This window comes from Narcine bancroftii, chromosome 3 (assembly GCF_036971445.1).
Source record: "Narcine bancroftii isolate sNarBan1 chromosome 3, sNarBan1.hap1, whole genome shotgun sequence".
Lineage (NCBI taxonomy): Eukaryota > Metazoa > Chordata > Chondrichthyes > Torpediniformes > Narcinidae > Narcine > Narcine bancroftii.
Window position 1 is genome coordinate 186,865,129 of NC_091471.1, and position 23,261 is coordinate 186,888,389.

The 23,261-nt window shown below is 39.5% G+C and overlaps 1 protein-coding gene across 1 annotated transcript in view; it reads right to left on the bottom strand.

Annotated features, from left to right (window-relative positions):
• The window catches only part of LOC138757941 (diacylglycerol kinase theta), a 161,129-nt gene that overhangs the window by 135,332 nt on the left and 2,536 nt on the right, over positions 1-23,261 (bottom strand). Inside the window, exon 2 of the mRNA XM_069926125.1 lies at positions 3,349-3,428. Within this exon, the coding sequence (XP_069782226.1) occupies positions 3,349-3,428 (80 nt within the window). The remainder of the gene's footprint in view (positions 1-3,348; positions 3,429-23,261) is intronic.

Below are 23,261 nucleotides of genomic sequence, written 5' to 3' on the forward strand. Positions count from 1 at the left end.
TTGGTTAAGAGGAAGAAAGAAGCATGCCTAAGATTTGGGAAGCAAAAATCAGTCAGGGCTCTTGAGAATTACAAGGTAGCCAGGAATTTAGGAAAGGAGAGCTGGAAGGGGGCATGAGAAGACCTTGGCAAGCAGGATTAAGAAACCCCACCCCCCACCAAGATATTCTACAGGTACTACAGGAGGATGACTAGAGTAAGGGTCGGACTGCTCAGGAATAAAGAGGTGGAGAAGTTAGCAGAGGTCCTTAATGAATAATTTGCTTCAGTGTTCACCAGGGAGAGAGATCTTCATGAATGAGAGGTCAGTATAAAACTAGGTAATATGCTGGACCATGTTGAGGTGAAGAAAGTGTTGGAGCTTCTGAACACTCCAACACTAGGGCTGGGCAGGATAAATCTAATGTTATTACTGGAAGCAAAGGAATAAAATGCTGGGCACTTACAATGATCTTTGTGTCCTCCCTTTCCACAGAAGTGGGACCAGAGAAATAGAGGAAGGCAAATGTGGTTTCCCTTGTTCATGTTAAGAGGGAGAATCCTGCGAATTATGGACTAGTAAGTCAGTGGTGGGCAAACTATTGGAGATGTTTCTTTGGAACAGGATTTACAAGCATTTGGAGAAGCATCATCTTATTAGGGATAGTTAGCATGGCTTTGTGAGGGCAAGTCATGCTTCAAGAACCTAATTTGATTTTTCAAGGTGTCAAAACATATTAAGGAAGATAGACCATTGAATATACTGTAGGTGAATTTTAGAAAACCTACGACAAGGTCACCCTATAGTAGGCATGTCTAGAAAATCACAAGGCATGAGATCTATGGGAATTTAGCTGCGTGGTTTCAGAATTGGCTTGCTTGTAGAAGGTGATAGTGGATAGAACCTATTCTACCTGGATGTCAGGAACAAATGATTTTCTGCAGGGATCAATTCAAGGACCCCTGCTCTTTAGAATTTTTAATCAATGACTTGGATAAAGAAATGGAGAGGTGTGTTAGTATGTTTGCAGATGAAACAAAGGTTGGATGTGTTGTGAATAGTGCAGAAGGTTATTGCAGGTTACAATGGTGTGCAGACAGGATTCAGAGTTGGGCAAAGAAGTGGCAGGTGAGTTCATTCCAGATATGTGAAGTAATGCTCTTGAAGCTCGAATATATAGTTAATGGAAGGATTATTTGCAGTGTGGAGGAAAAAAAAGAGCGACAAAGTAATGCTGCAGATCTATAAAACTCTAGTTAGGCTATACTATTGTGTTCAGTTCTGATTGCCTCATGATAGGAAGAGTATGCAGAGGATATTTATCAGGATGCTACCTGAATTAGAGAGCATGCCTTATAGGTTGAGCAAGCTAAGACTTCTGGAGCACACAGGATAAGAAGTGTCTTAATAGAAGTGTACAAGATCGCGAGAGCCATAGAGTAGACAGCCAGGACCCTTTTTCCAGGATGGCAAAGACCATTTTTTCTTACATCCATGCGCCTATCTAAATATCCCATTTGCATCAGCCTCCATCACCACCCCAGCAGGGCATTCAAGGCACCCATCACTCTCTGTGTAAAAAAGAAATACCTGCCATCTCCCCTAAACTTTCCAGCACTCAAAATAAACAGATGTCCTCTGTTACTTGTCACACTGGGGGGGAAAAAAAGTCTCCTCTCATCCTTTATTGCTCCAAAGAGGAAACCCTAGTTCAGTAAACCTTGCTTCACAAGACAGGCTCTCCATTAAAGGCAAAAGGAAACACCCTGTTAAATCTTCTTTGCACCCTCTCTAAAGCTTCCACATCCTCCTGTAATGAGGGGAACAGAACTTCATGCAATACCCCAAGTGTGGTCGAAGCACACATGCAATCAGTGATGTTGCAGAGAAAGAGTTAAGGAGTAGCTTTGGATGAGGTTTTAAACATGGATTGATCATAAAAGCCAAATAGTCTAAATATGCCGATGATCTCGGAAGCTAAATAAGCTCAAGTGTGGTCAGTTCTTGGAGGGGAGTCCACCTAGGAACACCAGATGCTGTAGGTTTATGTGAACGGTGCTGGACAAAGTGGCGACTCTCAGTCTGCCTTACGGTAGAAAAAAGTTAAAAGAATTTCATGTATGTTACATTCTAAATGTAGTATTACATGACAATAATGGAACCTTTACCAAAAAAACAGGCATAGCTCAGGCCCATGCGTGTGCCAATGTTGCACCCTAGATATGGATAAAATGGGAGGAATCGAAAAAGAAGTTATTGATGGTGTGATGTTCCACCAAGAGAAGAATGTTGGTAGAGGGAGACTAAACAGTGTTTGAAAAAGATGGGAAATATTTGCCTATTCATGGTGAAGATGAAGCAGTAGGGGCTAGGGAATTGAATTTTTCACAAAGGTGGAGGGCACGCGAGATATCACGGACAGAGGTGGAAAAGGACCAAGTAAGGGTGGATAAGGGTATCAAGGTCTGAGGATGTTTGAAAGAGCAGGCAGAAACAGCACAGTTCTACTTGTGAATTTTGGGTAGTAGATAGAAACGGGTGATGTTTGGGGAACTATCAGGATGGAAGCAATGGACGTAAGAAGAGAGGAGATCCACGATGGTTTAGGAGATAACATTATGATGATGGTTTGTGGGGTCTTGGTCTATGGGGTAGATTTGACATGCTGTTTGAGATCAGACATCTGGTTAGTTCAGCAGACCACAGTAGCACATCTGTTCTCTCCAGATTTAATGGTAACATTGGAGATGGTGTGGAGAGCTGAGTGTTTGGGGTGGGAAATTAAAGTTAGAATAGGCAAGGAGGTTGGAGAAACCTGAGGTGGCAATTATAATATAGAACATAACAGCACATTACAGGCCCTTTGATCCATCATGTTGTGCTGACCTAAACAAACCAACTCAACAATATAAACTTTCCCCACCTCACACCGATAATCCTCTTTTTCTTGCATCCATATACCTGTCCAACAGTCTTTTCAATGTCCATATTGTACCAGCCTCCTTCCACCACCACCCCTGGCAATGCATTCCAGGCTCCTGTGTATAAAACTTACTCCTGATGTTGCCCCTAAACTTTCTTTCCCTCACCTTAGACAGATGTCCTCTCATGTTTGCTACTATTGCCCTGGGAAAAAGATGTTAGCTGTCCATCCTACCTCTGCCTCTCAAAATCTTGTAGGTCTCCATTCATTCAATTGGAAATGAAAATGTCAAGGGTAGAAAATTAGCTGGAAGAAGCATCCAAGAGAAGCAGGAGTATTAAAATGAGTAAAAAGGGATTTAGATGGGCAGTTGTAACTTTAACCCTTTACTGGAAAGTCACCCCATTTTAGGGCGACGTGGTGCAGTGGGTGAAAGGCTTCCTTACCTTTACATGGTTTGGTAGCAAACATGAACAGAGAGTCTTCACATTCTTCAGGCACTTCTCATGGCACATGAAATTACATACTGTGAAATGAAAAGCAAGAGAAAATGTCTATATTCCTGCTCAGTTTGAAAAAGAAAACATGTACCAAACAAATGAAAAAGCAAAGTTATGCAGATACAGTTGCCATAGTGGTTAGCACAATGTCTTTACAATGCCAGCGATCGAGACTGGGGTTTGAATCCTGCACTGTCTGTAAGGAGTTGTACATTCTCCCTGTGTCTGTGTGGGTTTTCCCCAGGGGCTCTGGTTTTCTCCCACTGTTAAAAATGGACCGAGATATAGTTTAATTGGGTGTAAATTGGATGGCACGGACTTAAATGGCCTGTTATTGTGCTGTTATGTCTACATTTTAAAAAAAATTAAATGCTGTATATCTGAATTATTAAACACCAAAAATGCTGAAGAGAATCATGATTCTTTTTCAGTCATTCAAGGGATATGGCATTCATAATTTGAGACACCAGTTAAATGAATATTCCTAATTGGCCTTTGAGAAGTGGATGGTGAGCTGCCCTTTGAATTACTGCAGTCCATGTGGTGTAGCTATGCCCACAATGCAGTTAGGGAGGGACCAGGAGCTTGATCCAGCGACTGTGTAGGGAACACAATATATTTCCAAGTTAGGATTGTGCATGGCTTCTGCAACTTCTGGGTGGTGGTGTGTCATGTCTTTGCTGCCCTTCTCATTCCAGCTGGAGAAGTGGTAGGTTTTGAAGACATCTTGGTGAGGTGCATCCAGTAGATGATACACACTGAGGTGGAGTCAGTGAATGGTTGTGTACGATGAATCTTTTATTTATTCATTCAATTTCATATTCCTAATTTCTCTTGAGAAGGTAGTGCTGAGTTGCCTTCATAGCTGCTATGTTCTGAACGCTGTTGAACTTGAGTGTTATTGAAGCTGTACTTATATAGGCATGTTGAGTATTCCATCACACTCCTGACTTAAACCTTGTTCTTGATGGACAGACTTTGGGGAATTAAAAAGTGCATTATTCCCACAGGATTCCTAGCCTCAGACCTACTCTTGAGGCTGCATTGTGTACATTGATGCTCCATTTCAGTTTCATCCTAATGATAATGCCATAGTATTGAGAGTGTGGGATTCAGTGATGGTATTTCACTGAATGTCAGGGGGGTGATAGTGGGATATTCTCGTTAGTTATCGACATTGCCAGATGCCTCTTGTGTCATTGTTACTTGCCTCTTATCAACCCAGACCCGGATGTTGTCCAGCTTTGGTGGTAGACTGTTTCTTTATCTGAGGAGTCACAGATGGTGCTGAACATTGTGCAATCAGCAGCAAACATCCTGATACCTGACCTTACGATTGAAGGAAGGTCATCAATGAATCAGCTGCAGTTGAGTCTAGGACACGACCCTGAGGAACTCCTGCAGTGATATCTTGTGGCTGAGTAGATTAACATGAATCATTACAACCATATTCCTTTGTGAGGGATGATTCCACCCCATGGAGGATTTGCTTCCCTACTCCCATTGACTCCAGGGTTCCATCACAAGCTGCCATGATATTGATAGCAGTAACTCTCACTTTCAGCTCTTGTCTATGTTTTGACCAAGACTGAGACGAGGTCAGGTGCTGAAGGCCTTTGGAGGAATCCAAACTTTTTCTGGTAAACAATCTTGAATTAGAACCCAAAGGAATTAAAAGATAAAAAGACAGGTCAATAAATTTTGTATTATGAGATTATGAGTTGAGGCAAAAGGTAAAATAAAGGAAAAGTAAAGATTAAGGTGCTGAAATCAGACAAGGATCTTGAAGAATATAAATGAATCAGTAAAGAACTTGATATTGGGAAGGTTAAAGGGGGCCATGGAATTTTTTTGACAAGAAAGGATAAGAAAGATCCCATGGTATTTTTTATGTACGTTAGGACCAAGAAATGAGCTTGGAAAAGGGTGGGTCCATTCAAAGTAGGGGATTTACAGCTGGAGCTAGAGGAAATGGAAAATGAGTCTTTTGCACTTGTATTCAGCAAGGGAATGAAAATAGATCATGACTCCTGAAGGATCAGGAGGAATATCAATGTGAATAGCCAGATGAGATAAGGGAAGAGCTCACATGAATATTTTGTGAATGTGTTTACAGTGGAACAGGTAGGCAAGAGTGAAGTGTGGGAGATAGCGGAATATAGCTTAAGGGACATCTCCATCAGTAATGAAGAGGAGTTTGCAGTATTAGTAACAAGCTAGATAAATCTCCTGTGCATCCTAGAATATTGTGGGAAGGCAGGAAGGAAATTGTTGGACTTGACAGAAATTTTTAGCTCATTGCCAAGGACAGGATAAGTTCTGCAGGACTGGGGGTGGCAAATGTGGTGCTGTTATTTATAAAAGGCTGCAAGGAAAATCCAGATTACTACTGACCTGTTAGATTGACATCAGTGGAAGGGAAACTACTGGAGAGATAGAATCTATTGACATGGGGATAGCCAGGAGAAAATCATGGAAATGTGCATGGGAAATTATATCTCTCAAATGATAGAATTTTTTGAAGATGTGACAAAGAGGGTTGATAAATCCAACACAGTTTATGTAATTTATATTGATTTAATGAAGTGTTTAATAAGGTCCCTCATGGTAGGTTGATATGGAAGGTTCGGTCAAATGGTAGTGGAGGAAAGGTAACCAATTGGATAAAATTTTGGTTTTGTGATTGGAGACAGAGTGGTTGTAGTGGAAAGATTTACAGATAGGAGGACCATGACCAATGGAATGCCTCAGGATTCGGAACTAGGTCGCTTTTTATAATTAAAACCCTAAAGTGTTCTATGCATGTGTGAAGAACAGAAGGATGACTGGAATAGGGTATGATTGGTCAGGATTAAAGGAGAGAATATGTGCCTGGAGGTAGAGGAGTTAGGGGTGGGGGGGGGGGGGAATGTGGAGGAGGAAAGGTGTCCTAAATTAATATGTTGCTTCAGTGTTCACCAGGGACAGCGATATTTGTGAATAGTCCCTCACAGGAGGAGTCTGAAATTCCTGACTACTCAGGGATTGAGTCAGTCCAAATTTTCAGATTTTCCAGATTCTCAGCAGCACTTTTAAAATTCAAATTTATAGAAGAATAATGAGATGAACAGGTAAATTTTGATAGTTTATTCATTAGCAAATACAGCATGCTTCATTTATCAAAAAGAGCAGTTTTACAGAAAATTAATATGGTTGCTTGTGTCACCATGCATCTGTGGTGCCTATGCATGCACACATTCAAAAGATTATGAAATTTAAAAAGTTTGAGAGTTTTCGAACAATCCAGATTCTCTGATGGTCTGGATTTCTGACATCTGGATTTTTGGACTGCTACTGTACTTAAGATAGGCAACAAGGGAGAATCCTGGGAATTATAGATTTTGGCTGCTTAGATGCAGAATTGACAGAAGGCAGAGACTGGTAGTAGATGGAACACATTTTACCTGGAGGTCAGTGACTGGTGGCAGTCCGCAGGAATCTGTTCTGGATCCTTTGCTCTTTGCAATTTTAATTAGTAACATGGACTAAGAAGTGAAAAAGCAGATCAGTAAGTTTGCAGATAACATGCAAGATTTAAGAGGTGTTGTAGATCATGCAGAAGGTTGTCATAGGTTACAGTGGGATACAGACAAGATGTAGAGTTGGTCGACAAAGTGGCAGATAGAGTTCAATCAAAAAAGTGTGAAGTGATGCACTTTCTAAGGTCGAACTTGAAAGTACATGATTAATGGCAGGATTCTTTGCAGTGTGGAGGAAAAGAGGAATCTTGGGGTCCAAATCCTTCAAAATTGTTGTGCAACTTGATAGGGTGGAGAAGACGACACATGGTGCGCAGGTCTTTATTGGCCGTAATATCGACTTCAAGCACGAGGTAATGTCGCAGCTTGATAAAACTCTGGTTAGACCATACAGATTAGGGTGCTGAGTTTTGGTAGGCTCATTATAGGAAGGATGTGGAAGCTTTAGAGATTATGTTGTCAGGATTGAATACATTTTATAAAGCAATGTTGACTGAACTAAGGTTCTTCTCTTTGGAGTGATGAGGGGTGACTTTAACATGTAAGATTATAAGGGGCAGAGATTATAGAGTGGACAGCCAACGTGTTTTTCCCAGGATGAAAATAGCAAATAGGAACATATTAGGGATTTGTCAGGGATGAGTTTTTTTATCTTTACACAGAGTGGTGGGTATCTGCCATACATTACTGGAGGTGATGGTGGAGGCTGGTACAAATGAAATATTTAAAAGCCTCTTAGAGAGGCACATGGATGTAAGAAAAATAAAGGGGTATGGGCTATGAGGTAGAAAGGATTAGAATGATATGAAGTCAGTTCATTTCATGTGACGATTTGAACAAGGATGTTTGTGACAAGTTAAGATTGCTGATTACATGAAATTATGTCTGTCGATATAGTAAGATATAAAGTTGGAAAGGGTGCAGAAGAGGTTTATGAAGTTGTCGCTTGGATTGGGGAAACTGAGTAATCATGAGACTAGAAAAACTAAGCCCATATTATTGAGGTCTATAAATCACAACAAGGTCACTAGTGACAGTATGTTTCCTTGAGTCTGGGTACCTAATACATGAGGGCACGTGCATTCTGTGCTGGCCAAAAGGAACAAGGAGAGGTGAATTTAGAACCTGGTGGTAATCTGCAACTTGGCGGCAGGGGTAGCAGGTTGCCCAACATACCACCAGAAGCAGTGTGGGCTACAAAATAATTGCTCATAAACGCAGGATTGAGCACATAAAAAAAGGAACAAATAGAAGTCTGCAAATTTTTTTCCCCATCTTTCAGCAGTTCCTGTGAGGAAATCAATTGAAGAAACGTCTGATGCTGAGGAACAAACTGACCTAAGAGATACATATCTAATTGACATTGACTTGTCTAATAGCCAACTGGGAAGCAAGGAGACCAAAGTAATCAACACCATGGTCATAGAAATACAATACTGCTAAAGATTGTTCTTTCTGGAAATAATTTTGATCATTGTGCTATTAAATATCTGGCTAAATATATAAGTGATCCACTCAGGTTGCAGATCTTAAACCTAAGCCACAACAGGATCAGCAATACTCTAGAAATGAGCTGGGAGATGCCATTGCAAAAAATAGTGGTCTGAAAGAACTGAACCCAAGTGGGAACAATCTGCGTGACAAGGAATGCACAAGAATAGCAGAAAGCCTCAGGGATTACATTTTTTGAGAGAAATGGATTTGTCCTAGAATACATTTGGGAATGAGGGAGTTAATGCTCTTGAGGAGTTAACAATGTTCTGGGGCATCTGAATATCAGTAACAATTGTACTTCTGTACGAGTTGCATTCTTATCATTGGGATTTCTGGTAAGTCAGTTTCACTTAGTGGCATTTAATCTAGCCCAGAATCCTAAGTGGGGTGCCGGATGTTGTGAGATAGAGTGGCACAGTTAATGTAACAGTTTTCAGTGTTATTATAGAACTGTCCGTAAGGAGCTAAAATTTAGACATACAAGTCCATACCACCCAATTTACACCCCATTAGCCTACACCTCCACTATGTTTTGAATGGTGGGAGGAAACCGGAGACCCCAGAGAAAATCTACACAGACATGGAGAGAACGTACAAATTCCTTACAGACAATGCTGGTCCAGTCCTGATCACTAAACACTGTAAAGGTGTTACACGAACTACTATGCCAACTGTGCCGTCCTATTCTTCCAATGTCTGCATGGGTTTGTTTGTTCTGGATGCTCCAGTTCCCTCCCATTTCAAAAACGTTCAGGGATTGTAGGTTAATTGCTGTATTTGGGGGTGGCATGGGGCCTTTACTGTGCTATACATCTAATTTTTTAAAAAATTATAACTACAAGGTGAGAGCTTGGGATTTAGAATGGATGTGAGAGGACAATTCTTCAGACTGAGGTTGGTGCGCATATGGAATGAGTTGCCAAACAAAGAGATAGTGGCAGGTACGTTAGCTTCCTTTAAGAAACACTTGGATATTGCAAGGATGAGAGGGGCTTGGAAGAATCTAAACCAATGCAGGCAAGTGGGGGATGGGAAGAGGGCAGTGATTAGAGCAGATAATACACAAGTAAATGAGAAGGAACGGCAGGCGATATGGAAAAATTGCAAGGGCAAGATTAAGAGTTTATAATTGTGCTTTGGAAACAAACAAAAGGGTGATGAATACAGCACCCAAAGTCTTGGACTTAAATGCCCACAGTACAAGAAATAAGGTAATTCACTTGAAGTTGGCAGGTATGACATTGTGGCCATCATGGAGTTGTGGTTGAAAAATCTTAGCTGAGAACTAAATATCCATGGAAACAGTGTATCAGAAGGACATGAAGGTAGGTAGAGGAGGTGGGGTGGTTCTGCTGGTTAAAAGTGGGATTAAATCTTTGGAGAGAGGAGACATTGCATCAGAAGGTATCTAATCCTTGTGGGTAGAGTAAAGAAACTGTAAAGGTAAAAAAGACCTTGATGGGAGTTGTATACAGGCTTCCAAACAGTAGCCAGGATGTCATGTGCAAACTACAGAGGGAGATAGAGAAGACATGGATAAAAAGCAATGTTACAGTCATCATGCAGGATTTCAATATGCAGGCTGATTGGTACAACCATGTTGGTGCTGGATCACAAGAGAAGGAATTTTTAGAATCAAGTCAAGTTTATTGTCATCTGATGCACAAGTACAAACTGACAAAACAGTGTTCTCCGTCCCCGGTGCAAAACATGCAGACACGCAACCAGACACGACAGAGTGAAGAGGCAAGGCTAAAGCATCATCTGTGGATAGGTTCCTTCTACAGGTGAAATGAAATGAGTCCAGCATCTCTGGGAGGTGTGCTTTGATGCATTCAACCACCAGACACACAAAGCATTTCACAATGGTGGTCAGTGCCACAGGGCGGTAGTCATTGAAGCACTGATGACCAGGATGATGGCGGCTTTCTTGAACCCTGCAGGAACTATGGACTGCTGCAGTGAGGTGTTGAAGACGTCCGTGAAGACCTCTGTCAATTTGTCTGCACAATCCTTCAGTACCTGACAAGGTATGTTGTCTGGTCCCACTGCCTTGGATAGGGTTTTCCTCACCTCAGCCACGGTTATGCAGGGTGCCTGTTTATCAGGAAACATGGAGCTTTCTTCAGCATCTTCTCGTGCCTTCAAGACAGCTTTTTAAGAACAACTTGTGGCTGAGCCAACCAGGGAAATGATCATTCTGAATTTGGTATTATGTAATGAACCAGAGTTGATAAGGGTGCTGAAGGTAAAGAAACCCCAAGGAAGCAGTGATCATGATAGACTTAACCCTGCAGTTTGAGTGGGAGAAACTAAAATCAGAAGTGTCAGTATAACAGTGGAATAAAGGGGACTACAGCGGTATGAGAAAGATGGCCAAAAGAAAATGGAAGCAGCCACTAGCAGGGATGCCAGTAGAACATCAGTGGCTGAAGTTACTGAGATTAGCTCAGAAGGCACAGGACAAATTCACCTCAAGGATGAGGAGCAGCCGTGGCTGACAAGGGAAGTCAAAGACAGCATAAAAACAAAAGTACAGTATGGCAAAAATTATTGAGAAGTTTTTAAAAGCCAACAGAAGGTAACTAAAAAAGGCAATAAGGAGAGAAAAGATCTAATATAAAAGTAATCCAGCCAGCAAGATAAAAGAGGATGTGAAAAGCTTCTTTAGGCACACAAAGAGCAAAAGAGAGGCAAAGGTATTCGTTGGACCACTGGAAAACAACACTAGAGAGTTTATAATGGGGGAGAAAGAAATGGCTGATGAACTTAAGTATTTTGCATCTGTCTTCACTGTGGAAAACACCAGCAATGTGCCAGAACTTCAAGTGTCAAAGAGCAGAAGTGTGTGTAATTGGTATTAGGGGTAGGGAAAATTGAAAGGTCTGAAAGTGGATAAATGACCTTGAACAGTTGAACTACACTTCAGGGTTTTGAAAGAGAGACTTGAAAAAATTGTGGAAGAATTGACAGTGATTTTTTTGGGATTCACTAGATTCTGGAATGTAACCAAAGGATTGCAAAATTGCAAATGGCCCTCCACTCTTTAAGAAAGGAGGGAGGCAAAAGACAGAAAATTATAGGCCGGGTTGCCTAACTTCGGTGGTTGATAAGATGTTAGACCCCATTATAAGTTTGAGTTTTCCATGTATTTGGAGACTCACGGGAAAACAAGTTGAAGTTGGCATGGATATTTGCAGGGGAAATCTTGTCTAACTATTGGAATTCTTTGAGTAATTGGGCAGAGAAGTACCAGATGGCATTCAATCTGGATAAGTGAAATGATGCTTTTTGGAAGGTCAAATTTGAAGATTAAGTGCATGGTTAATGGCAAGATTCTTAAAAGTGTGGAGGAACAATCAATAGGTCTCTTAAAGTTGCCACACAGATTGATAGGAAAAATGGACTGGTTATTCACCAAGAATTCTCAAATAGCACTTAGTACATATATAGAACATTACAACATAATACAGGCCTTTCGGTCCATGATGTTGTGCCAAGCTATATAAACCAAGTCAACAATCTAAAACTTCCCTACCTCACGTCCAAAACCCTTTACTTTTCTTGCATCTATGTGGCTTGCCTAAGAACCTTTTAAATGTCCCTATTGTACCATCCTCCACCACTATCCCTTGCAATGCATTCCAGGCACCTTTCATCTTGTACAGATGTCCTCTGGTGTTTGCAACCCCCGCCATGAAAAAAAAAGGTGTTAGCTGTCCACCCTATCTGTGCCTCTCATAATCTGGAGACCTCTCAGTCTCCTTTGTTCCAAAGAGAAAAGCTTTTGCTCTGTTAACCTTGTCTCATAAGACATGTTCTCCAATCCAGGCAAGATCCCGGTAAATCTCCTCTGTGCCTTCTCCAAAGTTTTTGCATTCTTCCTATAATAAGGTGACCAAAATTGAACACAATATTCTAATATATCAAGTTTATTATCATCTGATTGTACATACAGAACTAGGCAAAAGTGTTTCTCTGGACCACAGTGTACACACATACACAGTACATAATAATTGCATATTACATAAAGATACAATTTAAAATATATAAAAATATTTTAGGGTGATTTATTCAGTTACAGGATACTGTTCCTCAACCACACAACCAGTGGGAAGAAGCTATTTCCCAGCCTGGTAGTGTTGATTTTGATGCTGCTGTTCCTCCTCCTTGAGGATAGTGGGTCAGATACTACATCCTGGATAGAAAGAGTCTTTGGGCCCTATTTAAACAATTCCAGTAAATATCATCAATAGAGGAAAGGGAGACCCCAGTGATCTACTCTATTGACTTCCAGTCTGATGCTTTGCAGCTACCATACCATACCAATACCATACCAATGAGGTTGCCAGACAAAGCACTCTCAATTGTGATCCTGTAAAAAGTTGTCAAGATAGGAGCCGGTAGCCCTACCCTCCTTAATCTCTCCTCATGTAGATACACCTTCTGATGAGGAGGTGTTGTGGGTCCAGGATAAGTCATCCTTTACAAGGACACCAAAGAACTTTATGTTCTCCACAACAAAAGGATTGATGTGAAATTGAGAATGGTTGACTTTCCTCCTCCTGAGGACCAATCTTCTCCGCTGGTTAGACCATTTTGGAATATTGTCTGCAATTCTGGTCATCACATTACAGGAAGGATGTGGAGGCGTTGGAGACGGTCAGAAGATGGTGCATAGATTAGAGAAACCTGAATTGTTTTCTTTGGAGAATGTCAAAGATTTCCAGCATTTCATTCTTCTTAAGTTTAAAACAACAAAATTCTATGACCAGAAGAATGAGAATATTGGCAGCTTTAAAAATGGAATTGGCAGGGGGCATGGCCATGCTTAGTGGACGTGTTTTTCCAAGCTCCTCGAGAAAATTGTAAGAGACGACTAAAAAATGCTTAAACTAGAATTTTTGCTTGAAAAAAATGTGTATGAATAAGAAGTATTGAAGATCAAATGCAAAAAAAAATCAAGACCAATGACAAAAGGAGCTTCAACAGATAGTGCGAGGGAAGCTGCCTTGACCTCTCAACAAATGCAAGAATTGGAAACAGTTTTCTAAGAATTTGAAGGACTGGAACAACATTTCATGAGTGTGGAAAATGCCATGAAAGAGCTCATTACTTCAGTGAAGGATAGAGGTAAAGCAATAAATGATCTGTCCGAAAGAATGGATGGCACTGAGAAAGATCTCAGTAAACATGATGGACAGATTGAAGACCTGAAAAAACAAGCTGAACAATGGGCAATAGACAAGCAGCTCCTTTTAGATAAAATTGATCGTATGGAAAACTTCAGTCAGAGAAACAATGTGAGAATAGTTGGCCTGAGAGAAGTTGTAGAAGGCAGAGATGCTGTGAAATTCTTTGAAACAAGATTCCTCAATTCCTTCACACTGATGAACTTGCCGAACGTGTCCACATTGAACGTGCTCACCGAACGCTTGGACCAAGAAGAATGGATAAAGACTGCCCTCGACCTGTTTTGGTAAGGCTACCAAGCTTCAAAGACAGAAAGACAATTCTGAAGTTGCATTCAAACATTCACGAGATACTCACTCTCCAGTAAAGTGGGACAATACAGAGATTTGTTTTTTTCAGGATTTCAGTAATGGAGTAATTCAAAAGAGGAGAGAGTTCGACGTGGTCAAGAGGCAACTCCGTAAAAAGAACTTCAGATATGTGATGTTGTACCCAGCAACTTTGAGAGTGGAAATCTCAGAAGGCAATAGAAGATATTTTAAAACAAAAGAAGTGGAAGACTTAATTCAACAATTATGAAGAGGAGGAAGAGAAAAGAAAGACAAAAAAAATTAACTGTTAAAAAAAAGAAAAAAAAACATGTAAATAAGATAGTTTAAGCACCGAGTTCAGTTTTTTTTGTGAAGGTTATCATAATTATATTAAGAAGTGTCAAAGTCTCATCCTATTTATGGCTCTCAGGGAGCTCATAAAATGGAAAGATACTGAAGGTAACAGCATGGTTCAACTCTGGCTTAAGAAGGGTAATGGTGTCAATAGGGGAGTTTAGTTTTAAGAATGGCGCTTTAAGGCGGGGTTCTCCTCCTTCATCCCTGGAGGTTTCTGCAGGCTTTTTTCATGGGCCTCATGGACATCCTGTCTACATCAACGTTGGAGCGGAGGTTGCACAATTTTTAATGAGAGGGCAAGGATCATGAAACAGTTTACATATTTATTTATTTGCACAATATTTACAAAATGTTGCTATGGATAAGACATTGAAATTCATTAGTTATAATGTTAACAGTGTAAATGGGTTGGTCAAGGGGAAGGGAATACTTACATATCTTAAAATTCTGAAAGCTGATGTGGTATTTCTCCAAGAAACACATCTTATGAAAGTAGAACATGAAAAACTAAAATGATTGTGGGTGGGGCAGGTCTTTTCTTCATCATTTAATTCAAAAGTGGGGGAGTGGTAATTTTAATCAATAACTTTCCAATTGTCATAGAAGATATTTCAAAAGATCAAGCGGGCAGCTATGTAATGATAAATGGCAACATTTATTCAGAATCATGGTCATTGATGAATTCCTATGCTCAAAATTACGACGACGAGGCCTTTATGTAGGATGTGTTTTTAAAAGCAATGGAGGGAAGGCAAAATATGTTGATTGGAGGGGACTTTAATTTTTGTCTAGACCCAATACTTGATAAGTCAGCAAGAACGGTAACAAGAGCTAAGGCAGCTATGCTAACTCTTTCATATATGAAAGATTTAAATTTGATGGATGTATGGAGGCAATCTAATCGCATGGAAAGAGACTATTCATTTTATTCTAAAATGCATGATTCACATACAAGAATATACTGGTTTTCGTTATTGTCAAGGTTGAAGGATAGAGTAGAGAAAACAGAATACCTACCCAGATTTCACTCAGATCATTCACCACTAACCTTAAAATAACAAATACCAGAGAAACAAAAAAGTATGTATAGGTGGCAAATGAACACAATGTCATTAAAAAGGGAGGATTTTAAACAAGTTATAAGACAACAGATTGAATTTTTTTATGAAACAAATTTAGGATCAACTGACAACAGCTTTTTGATATGGGATACCCTTAAGGCATACTTACAAGGACAAATAATTTCATTTACAAAAAAGATTAAAAAAGAGTTTAATGCCAAAGTGAATAAATTGGAGAAAGAAATAGGAGAATTAGAAAAGGAATATCAAAGAACAGGGGAACAAGACAAATAAAGAATAATGAAAAATAAGAAAATTCAGTATAACACTTTACAAACATACAGAGTAGAAAAGATAATATCCAACACAAAAATTATGAACTAGGAGAGAGGGCACACAAAATATTGGCAGGGCCATTGAAGGCTGCAGAATCAGCAAGAGCTATAAATTCTATGCAGATGGAAAATAATACAATTACATATAACCGGAAAGAAATAAATGAAATATTCAGACAATATTATAAGAATTTATATAAATCCGACTCGCCGGGAGACGAGACAGAAATAGAGGAATTTTTCGACCGTGTGGAGCTCCCGAAATTGAATGATAATGATGGAGAAGAATTGGATTTAAATTTCATGAGGGAGGAAACGGAAGCATTAGGAACTCTTCAATCGAAGAAAGACATAGGCGAAGTAGGATCTCCACTCAAGTTTTACAAAGAATTTAAGCACTTGTTAATGGACTTGTTATTCATGGACATACTAGAACGAGCAGTAGAATCACAGACATTACTGGACTCTATCTCGATGGCAATAATTACTATGTTGCCAAAAAAAAGAGATTTCTATTAAATACAAATTATAAAATAGCAAAAGCACTGGCAAAAAGGTTAGGACAATATTTACCTAAATTGATACATACAGATCAAGTGGGATTCGTTAAAGGCAGACAAGCCTCAAATAATTTGGCGAGACTGTTTACAAAGCATTTCGCTCAATCAAGACAGGATCCTAATGTAGCAGTATAATTAGACGCAGAAAAAGCATTCAACAGACTTGAATGGCTGTTTTTGTTCAAAACATTGGAAAAGTTCAGTATAGGACAGGGATTTATTAACTGAATTAGGTCATTATATCAAAAACCACAAACAAAAATAATAACTAATAGTCAAATATCATGAACGTTCCCATTAAGCTGATCAAGTAAACAAGGGTGCCCTCTCTCCCCAGCATTATTTGTTATGGCGATAGAGCCACTGGCAGAAATAATCAAAAACGATCCTGAAATCAAAGCCTTTGAGGTCGGTCAAGAGCCACATAAAATAAATTTGTTTGCCAATGATATACTAATGTATATATCTGATCCCGGGATATCGTTGGAAAAATGACAGGAAATGTTAACAAAGTATGAAAGAGTATCAGGGAATACAATAAATATGGATAAATGTGAAATTCTACCTTTAACAAATTATGATTTTGAATGATATAAAGCAAGCAGAGTACTCAAATGGAAAAATGAAGGGATTAAATATCTGGGAATTACGCTTGATAATATTTTGAATAATTTGTATAAATTGAATTACTCCTCCCTGCTGGCAAAAATAGAACAGGATTTACAAAAATAGAAGGACCTGCGCCTAACGTTAATAGGGAGACCTAATTATATCAAAATGAAGATAATACCAAGAATTCAATGTCTGTTCCAGTCAATGCCATTGCATCTACCAAAAATGTTTTTTTTAAGACATAAATAATTTACTGCGACAATTTCTATGGAATAATAACGTACCAAGAATAGCATTGGAAAAAACTGACATGGGATTATAAACTAGGATTTAAAAAAATTACTATTTGGCTGCATAGTTAAAGTTTTTGGCATCTTTCTTTGAATCAAACCTACAAAAATGGGTGCATATGGGATTGCAAGGAATGGATGAAACAGTGATTAAAGATTTTATTTATAAATGAAACCTAAAATTAATCAGGAAAAAGACTTCGAACTCCGTACTGATTTATATGATAAAAATTTGGCAAGATATTAATGATAATATAGGAAGGAAAACTGGAATTTCATTAAGATCGCCATTATGCAATAATCTGATGCTACCTATCATAATGGGAAATAGGACTCTAAATATATGGGTCACATCGTGGACTGATATAAATGAATCAACTCTATGGAATTCCAAACAGCACTTTCCTTTGTTATTTGCAGTTAAGGGCCTTTCTTAGAGAAATTTGGGGAAAATGACATGACCCCTCTGTGAATAAATGAATTGGAACATACACTATGGAAGGGTATTATACCCTACAAATATATTATCCCCTACAAATAGAAGAGTAAAAGCCTGGATCACATAAATCAAGAGAAAGATGGGAAGCAGAACTGGCAGAAAATATAGCAGAACAATCTTGGTCTGAATGTTGTAAAGATGGGGTACCGCGGCTGTTAATGCATGGTGTGGCTTTGTGCAATATAATTTTTTGCAACAATTATATTTGACCCTACAAAGACTACACAAATCAAAAGCAGAAATATCAATCTTTTCGATACAAAATAGAGGAAGGAACATTTCTCCACTCTGTATGGTCATGTACGAAAGTTAATCCTTTCTGGCAAACAATATCAGAGGTCTTAACAAGGATTACTGGATTTAATTTTCCAGGTAATCCGGAACTATATCAACTGGGAAATTTTATAGATATTAGCAATAATCTCACAGAGTTTCAAATATCTTTTACTAAGATTGCATTGGCAGGAGCCAAGAAATGTGTAGCAGTTACATGGAAGTCAAATACACTGATTGCTCTGGCACGATGGATATCAGAATTGGACAGTTGTATACCTATGGAAATGATCACATACAAGAAACAAATATGATACATTCCTCAAAATCTGGCAACCATACTTGAAATATGTTGGATACAAGTACAATAATGTTGCTGTAAATCCATGGTCTTCCCTTGATTTTGTATCTTTTTAACAGAATCTAGATTGTAAGCTCTGACGGTGGATGGAAAAAACATAATATTCATCCATATTTTGTGTAAAAGGGAAGGGGGTGATGGGGGGGGGGAGGGGGTGGGGTGCGCAGTTTACTGTTGAAAATTTTGTTCTGACTTGAGTTTGGTTGAGTCAATTTGATGAAATAACATGTTATTATATTAATATAAATATTTATGAAAAAATTAACATTTTATGTACAAGCTGTAAGCAGACTATTTTATTTTATGTATAAGATGTATATTTGATATGTTTGAAAACCAAAAATAAAATATTCAAAAAAATGGAATTGGTAGCTACACCCAACTCTACAATTTACAGTATTTGTATGTGTCAGAATGGATATGTCAGAACTTGTGTCTGTGTCCTTTGTCAAAGATTACCTGCATCATTTCAAGTATGGGTGTGTTGGGTTAAGGCCAGTGAAATTTTTAAAAGTTGAGGCAAGACTGATTATAATTATGTGGTCAAACAGGAAAGTCTGCAGACGCTGTTGATTGTAGTGCAATATAGAAACGTGCTGCAGGCCTTAGGAAGCAAAGGGTAACCAACATTTTGGGCCCAAATCCTTAATTAAGGTATGGGCTCAGGTCCAGAACGTTGGTTATCCTTTGCTTCTTGTAGATGCTACGTGACCTACTGAGTTCTTCATAATTATAATATTGGATTTGTTTTCCATGTTGTGTGATTTAGATGACACCATCTCCAAGACATTGCCTTCTGCACTTGCTCAATCTATATTTGCACAGAACCTTCAAAGAAGGAATAGGTTTTACAGGATAATTCTAAGTGGATTTCAACATCAACACAAGGTGATAATCCAAACCTGGCCAAAGATCTTCACACGTTTTCAGTTCTAGATAATGATGACACTAGACATTGGGGGAAAATGCAAAATGGTGGCAAAGCTGATTAAAACCATGTTGTGCAGGAGCTGGAGAGGTAGACTGGGAACAGTTGTTACTGCTTACATGCATATTTGTCATGTGGGAGTTGCCTAAAGCCCACTGTCAGAATTCAGCACTATTGAATTCCAGTGAGGAGAAAAAACAAAGACCACAAATTTCAGGAACCTCGGCTGATGAGAAAAAGCTGAAATCTGACAGGGTCCTGAGAAATAATAAAGAAACAGGAAATTAGGAGGGCTAAAAGGACACATTAAATTGTAGAATCAAAGGAAGCGAGCGCAGAAGGCCACTCAGCCCTTCTCCACCATCCAGTATCATCATGGCTAATCACATGACATCAGTGCCTTTTTCCTGCTTACTTTCTGTATCCCTCGATCTCGAGCTACAAACACATACAACTCCTTTTGAACTGACTGCTAATATTTTCTCGTAAGGAGTTCTACATCTTTTTAACTCTGAGTGGAAAGTTTATCCTCATCTTAGTCCTAATAGAGGTGAATAAAATTATGCGAGACAGCCAGCATTTTTTTTTGCCAGGGCAACAAAGACAACATTAGAGGACATTAGATTAAGGGGAGTAGAGGAAAGTTATGGGAAGATGTCATGGGCATTTTATTTTTTAAGAGAGTGGCGGGTGCCTGGAATGTATTGCTGAAAGTGGTGTGTTACGAGCCTAGAGGATCCAAAAACCCAGCAACAATAGATATTCACCAAGACAAATGGTTACTTAAACAAAAGTTGCTTTTAATGATCTTTAAACATGAAAACATAATCAAACTAACTTATCACTATTAACTTAATTAACCTAACGTAACCCCCTTCTAATTCTAAGCGTACATGTATGTAATGTGTAATGAAGTTTAGAAAAGTTATTTGATTCACAATCCAACCTCACTTCTCACTCACTCCAGGTTCACTGGTTCCAGGCAATTCTTATACTGTGCACAGAATTTAATATTTATGAAGTTCACCAGGCTTTGGTGCTTGAAAGGTAAATGGCAACCACTCAGGAAGGTTCTTGTTGGTTTTCCAAGAGATTTGTTGTGCCTGGACACAAATTGATCCCTTTTAATCAGCCACGTCAGTGTCTTGCTGAAGAAATTTGCCCCATCAGGGTTTTCCAGATGATAACCTCTTTCTTTCAGGTCACCACAGTGTTCCTTTTTGTTTCCCTTATTTCAAGTGAAACATTAGGCAGCCAGTCCCCTCCTCTTGTATGGACCACAAGGGCTTTGACTAGGCTGAACTAAGAACTCACAACCTGTCTGCAAAATGGGGTTTTCCACAAGCTTGCCCTGTTCCAGTCCCAGCTCCTGCTGAACAGTAAAACTGCAGAACAGAATTCTCTTTCTCTCAGATAAAACCCTGTTTGACTCCCTCTCTGCTTGCAAAAACCATGACCCTCTTAGAGCAGCAAGCAGCACTCCCAGACAGCCTGGGGCTCTGAACCTACTCCTCCGAGTTCTTTCATCTGTTGCTTTTCAAAACAACAATCCATTAGTGAAATCTCTTGGGCACTCTCCAAAGCTTTTGCAAAGGCTCTTGGAGCTGGCCTATCTATCTTGAGGAGAGCTCCAGTATTTTAAGTGAGATCTGTTTTGAAGTGTTTGTATGTGACCTACACTAAAAAACCTGCCCCAATTTATCTCCCAAAAACATATTTATAATCTATCACAGGTGGAGGAGGTTGGTGAAACAGAACTCTTAGATAGGCACATGGAATGTAAGAAAAATGGATGGTTATTGGTTGTAAGGGTGTGAAGGTTTATATTGATCGTTTAGTTTATCATAACTGTGAGACAAAGGGCCTAAACAATGTTGCAGTTTTTTGATTTAAATCGCTTACCTTTTATCCTTTGTTCTGGATGTCCCCAACATCCTCCATTTTACCTGTCTAGTCCTATCAGAATTTTATGTCTCAGTGAATTCTCTCATTCTTCTAAATTCAAACGAGTGCAAAAGCCAGAAAGTGAATGTTCTCAGTTAATTTCCCAAGGTAGATGATTCCAGAACTAGATGGTAGAGGTTTAAGATAAGAGGGTAGGGATTTAAAATCTACCCAAGGACTAACCTTTTCACTCAAAGGGTTGTCCACATCAGGAATAAGCTGCTGGGGGAAGCAATAGAACCTTGTGATATGTTAACATTCAGACAGATAAATGTATAGGAAAGATTTACAAGGATAAAGACTATGATAAAATGCTTTGAGAGGTTGGTCATGGGCAGAATTAACAAGCACCTAAACACAGATCTGGACCCATTCCAATTCGCTTATTGTCACAATTGCTCCACAGCAGATACAATATCGCTGGCTCTCCACTCAGCTCTGGAACACCTCAAAAACAGCAATTCATACATACAGCTGCTCTTTATCAACTATAGCTCAGCCTTCAAAACCACTATTCCCTCAGTGCTAGTCAGAAAGCTTCAAATTCTGGGCCTCTGTTCTCCCCCTCAGCAACTAGATCCTTTATTTTCTCATTGGAAGACCACAGTCAGTTCAAATTGGAAGCAACAACTCCTCCTCACTGATTATCAACACAGGCGCACCCCAAGGATGCATGCTAAGCACACTGCTCTACTGTGTGGCCAGGCTCAATTCCAGTGCCATCTACAAGTTTGCCAATGACATCACAGTCGTTGGCAGAAACTCAAAGGCAATGAGGAAGCGTACAGGAGAGAGATAGAGAACCTCTTTGAGTGGTGTCACAACAACCTTGCGCTCAACATTAGCAAAACCAAGGAGATGCTTGTGGACTTCAGGAGAAAGTCAGGGGAACTTGACCCAATCCTCATCAAGGGCTCAGTAGCAGAGAGAATCAAGAACTTCAAATTCTTGGATGTTAACATCTCCGAGGATGTGTCCTGGAGCTTCCATGTTGATGCAACCACAAAGAAGGCTTGCCAGTGGCTGTACTTTGTGAAGCACTTGAGGAGATTTGGTAATGTCACCGAAGACTTTTGAAAAATTCTACAGGTGTACCGTGGAGAGCATACTGGCTGATTGCATCACTGTCTGGTATGGAGGCACCAAATCTCAGGACAAGGAAAATCTCCAGAGGATTGTTAACTCGACATGTGATATCATTGGTACTAAACTCCACTCCATTGAAGACATCTACATGAGGCAGTGTCTTAAAAAAGCAGCCTCTATCGTCAAAGACCCCCACCACCCAGGCCATGACCTCTTCATTCTGCTACCATCAGGGAAAAAGGTACAGGAGCCGAAAGAGGAACACTCAGAGGCACAAGGACAGCTTCTTCCCCACTGCCTTCAGATTCCTGGATAATCAATGGACAAAAGACACTGCCTTTCTTTTTGTGCACTACTATTTAAATTTTTTTATATTATTGTTGTAAGATGGTTCATAATCTGAATGTTTGCACTGTGACGCTGCCGCAAAAAACACAAATTTTGTGACTTGTTCATGACAATAAATTCTGATGCTGATTGAATGCTGCCAAATGGGATGAGCCCAGAATGCCAACTTGATCAGCATGAATGAAGTGAGCCAAAGGATTGTTTGATGCTGTGAATCCAGATAGGTAAAAGGGGAGGAAAGGACAGGGATATGGACCAAATAGAGGCCAATAAAAAAGCTCAGATTGGCAATGTTTGGCAGGGAGAATTGGACCTGATAGATTTGAAAAATCTAACAGAGCGACCCTAGTGTAGGCTCAAAGATCCTAGACGGTAGTACTAAATTAGATAACTTGAATAAGAAGGCATATGGTTTTCATCAGACCATTTAACACCAAAGCAGGGAGATTATGGTTCAACTTTATAATTCACTGGTCAGAACAACTGGATAGGGAAAGAGACTCAAGGGGGATGGTTAAACAGAAATTGGAGATTGAAGTTAATATTAACTTCTTCAATGTTCATTAACCCTTTCTCTTTCTTTCAGCTCCCCACCTTTCTCTTCTATTCTCCCACCTTTATCTGTGTATCTGCTGATAACATCTTACCTGTTAGCCTGTGCTCTTCCCCTTGGCCCTTCTGTGGTGAAT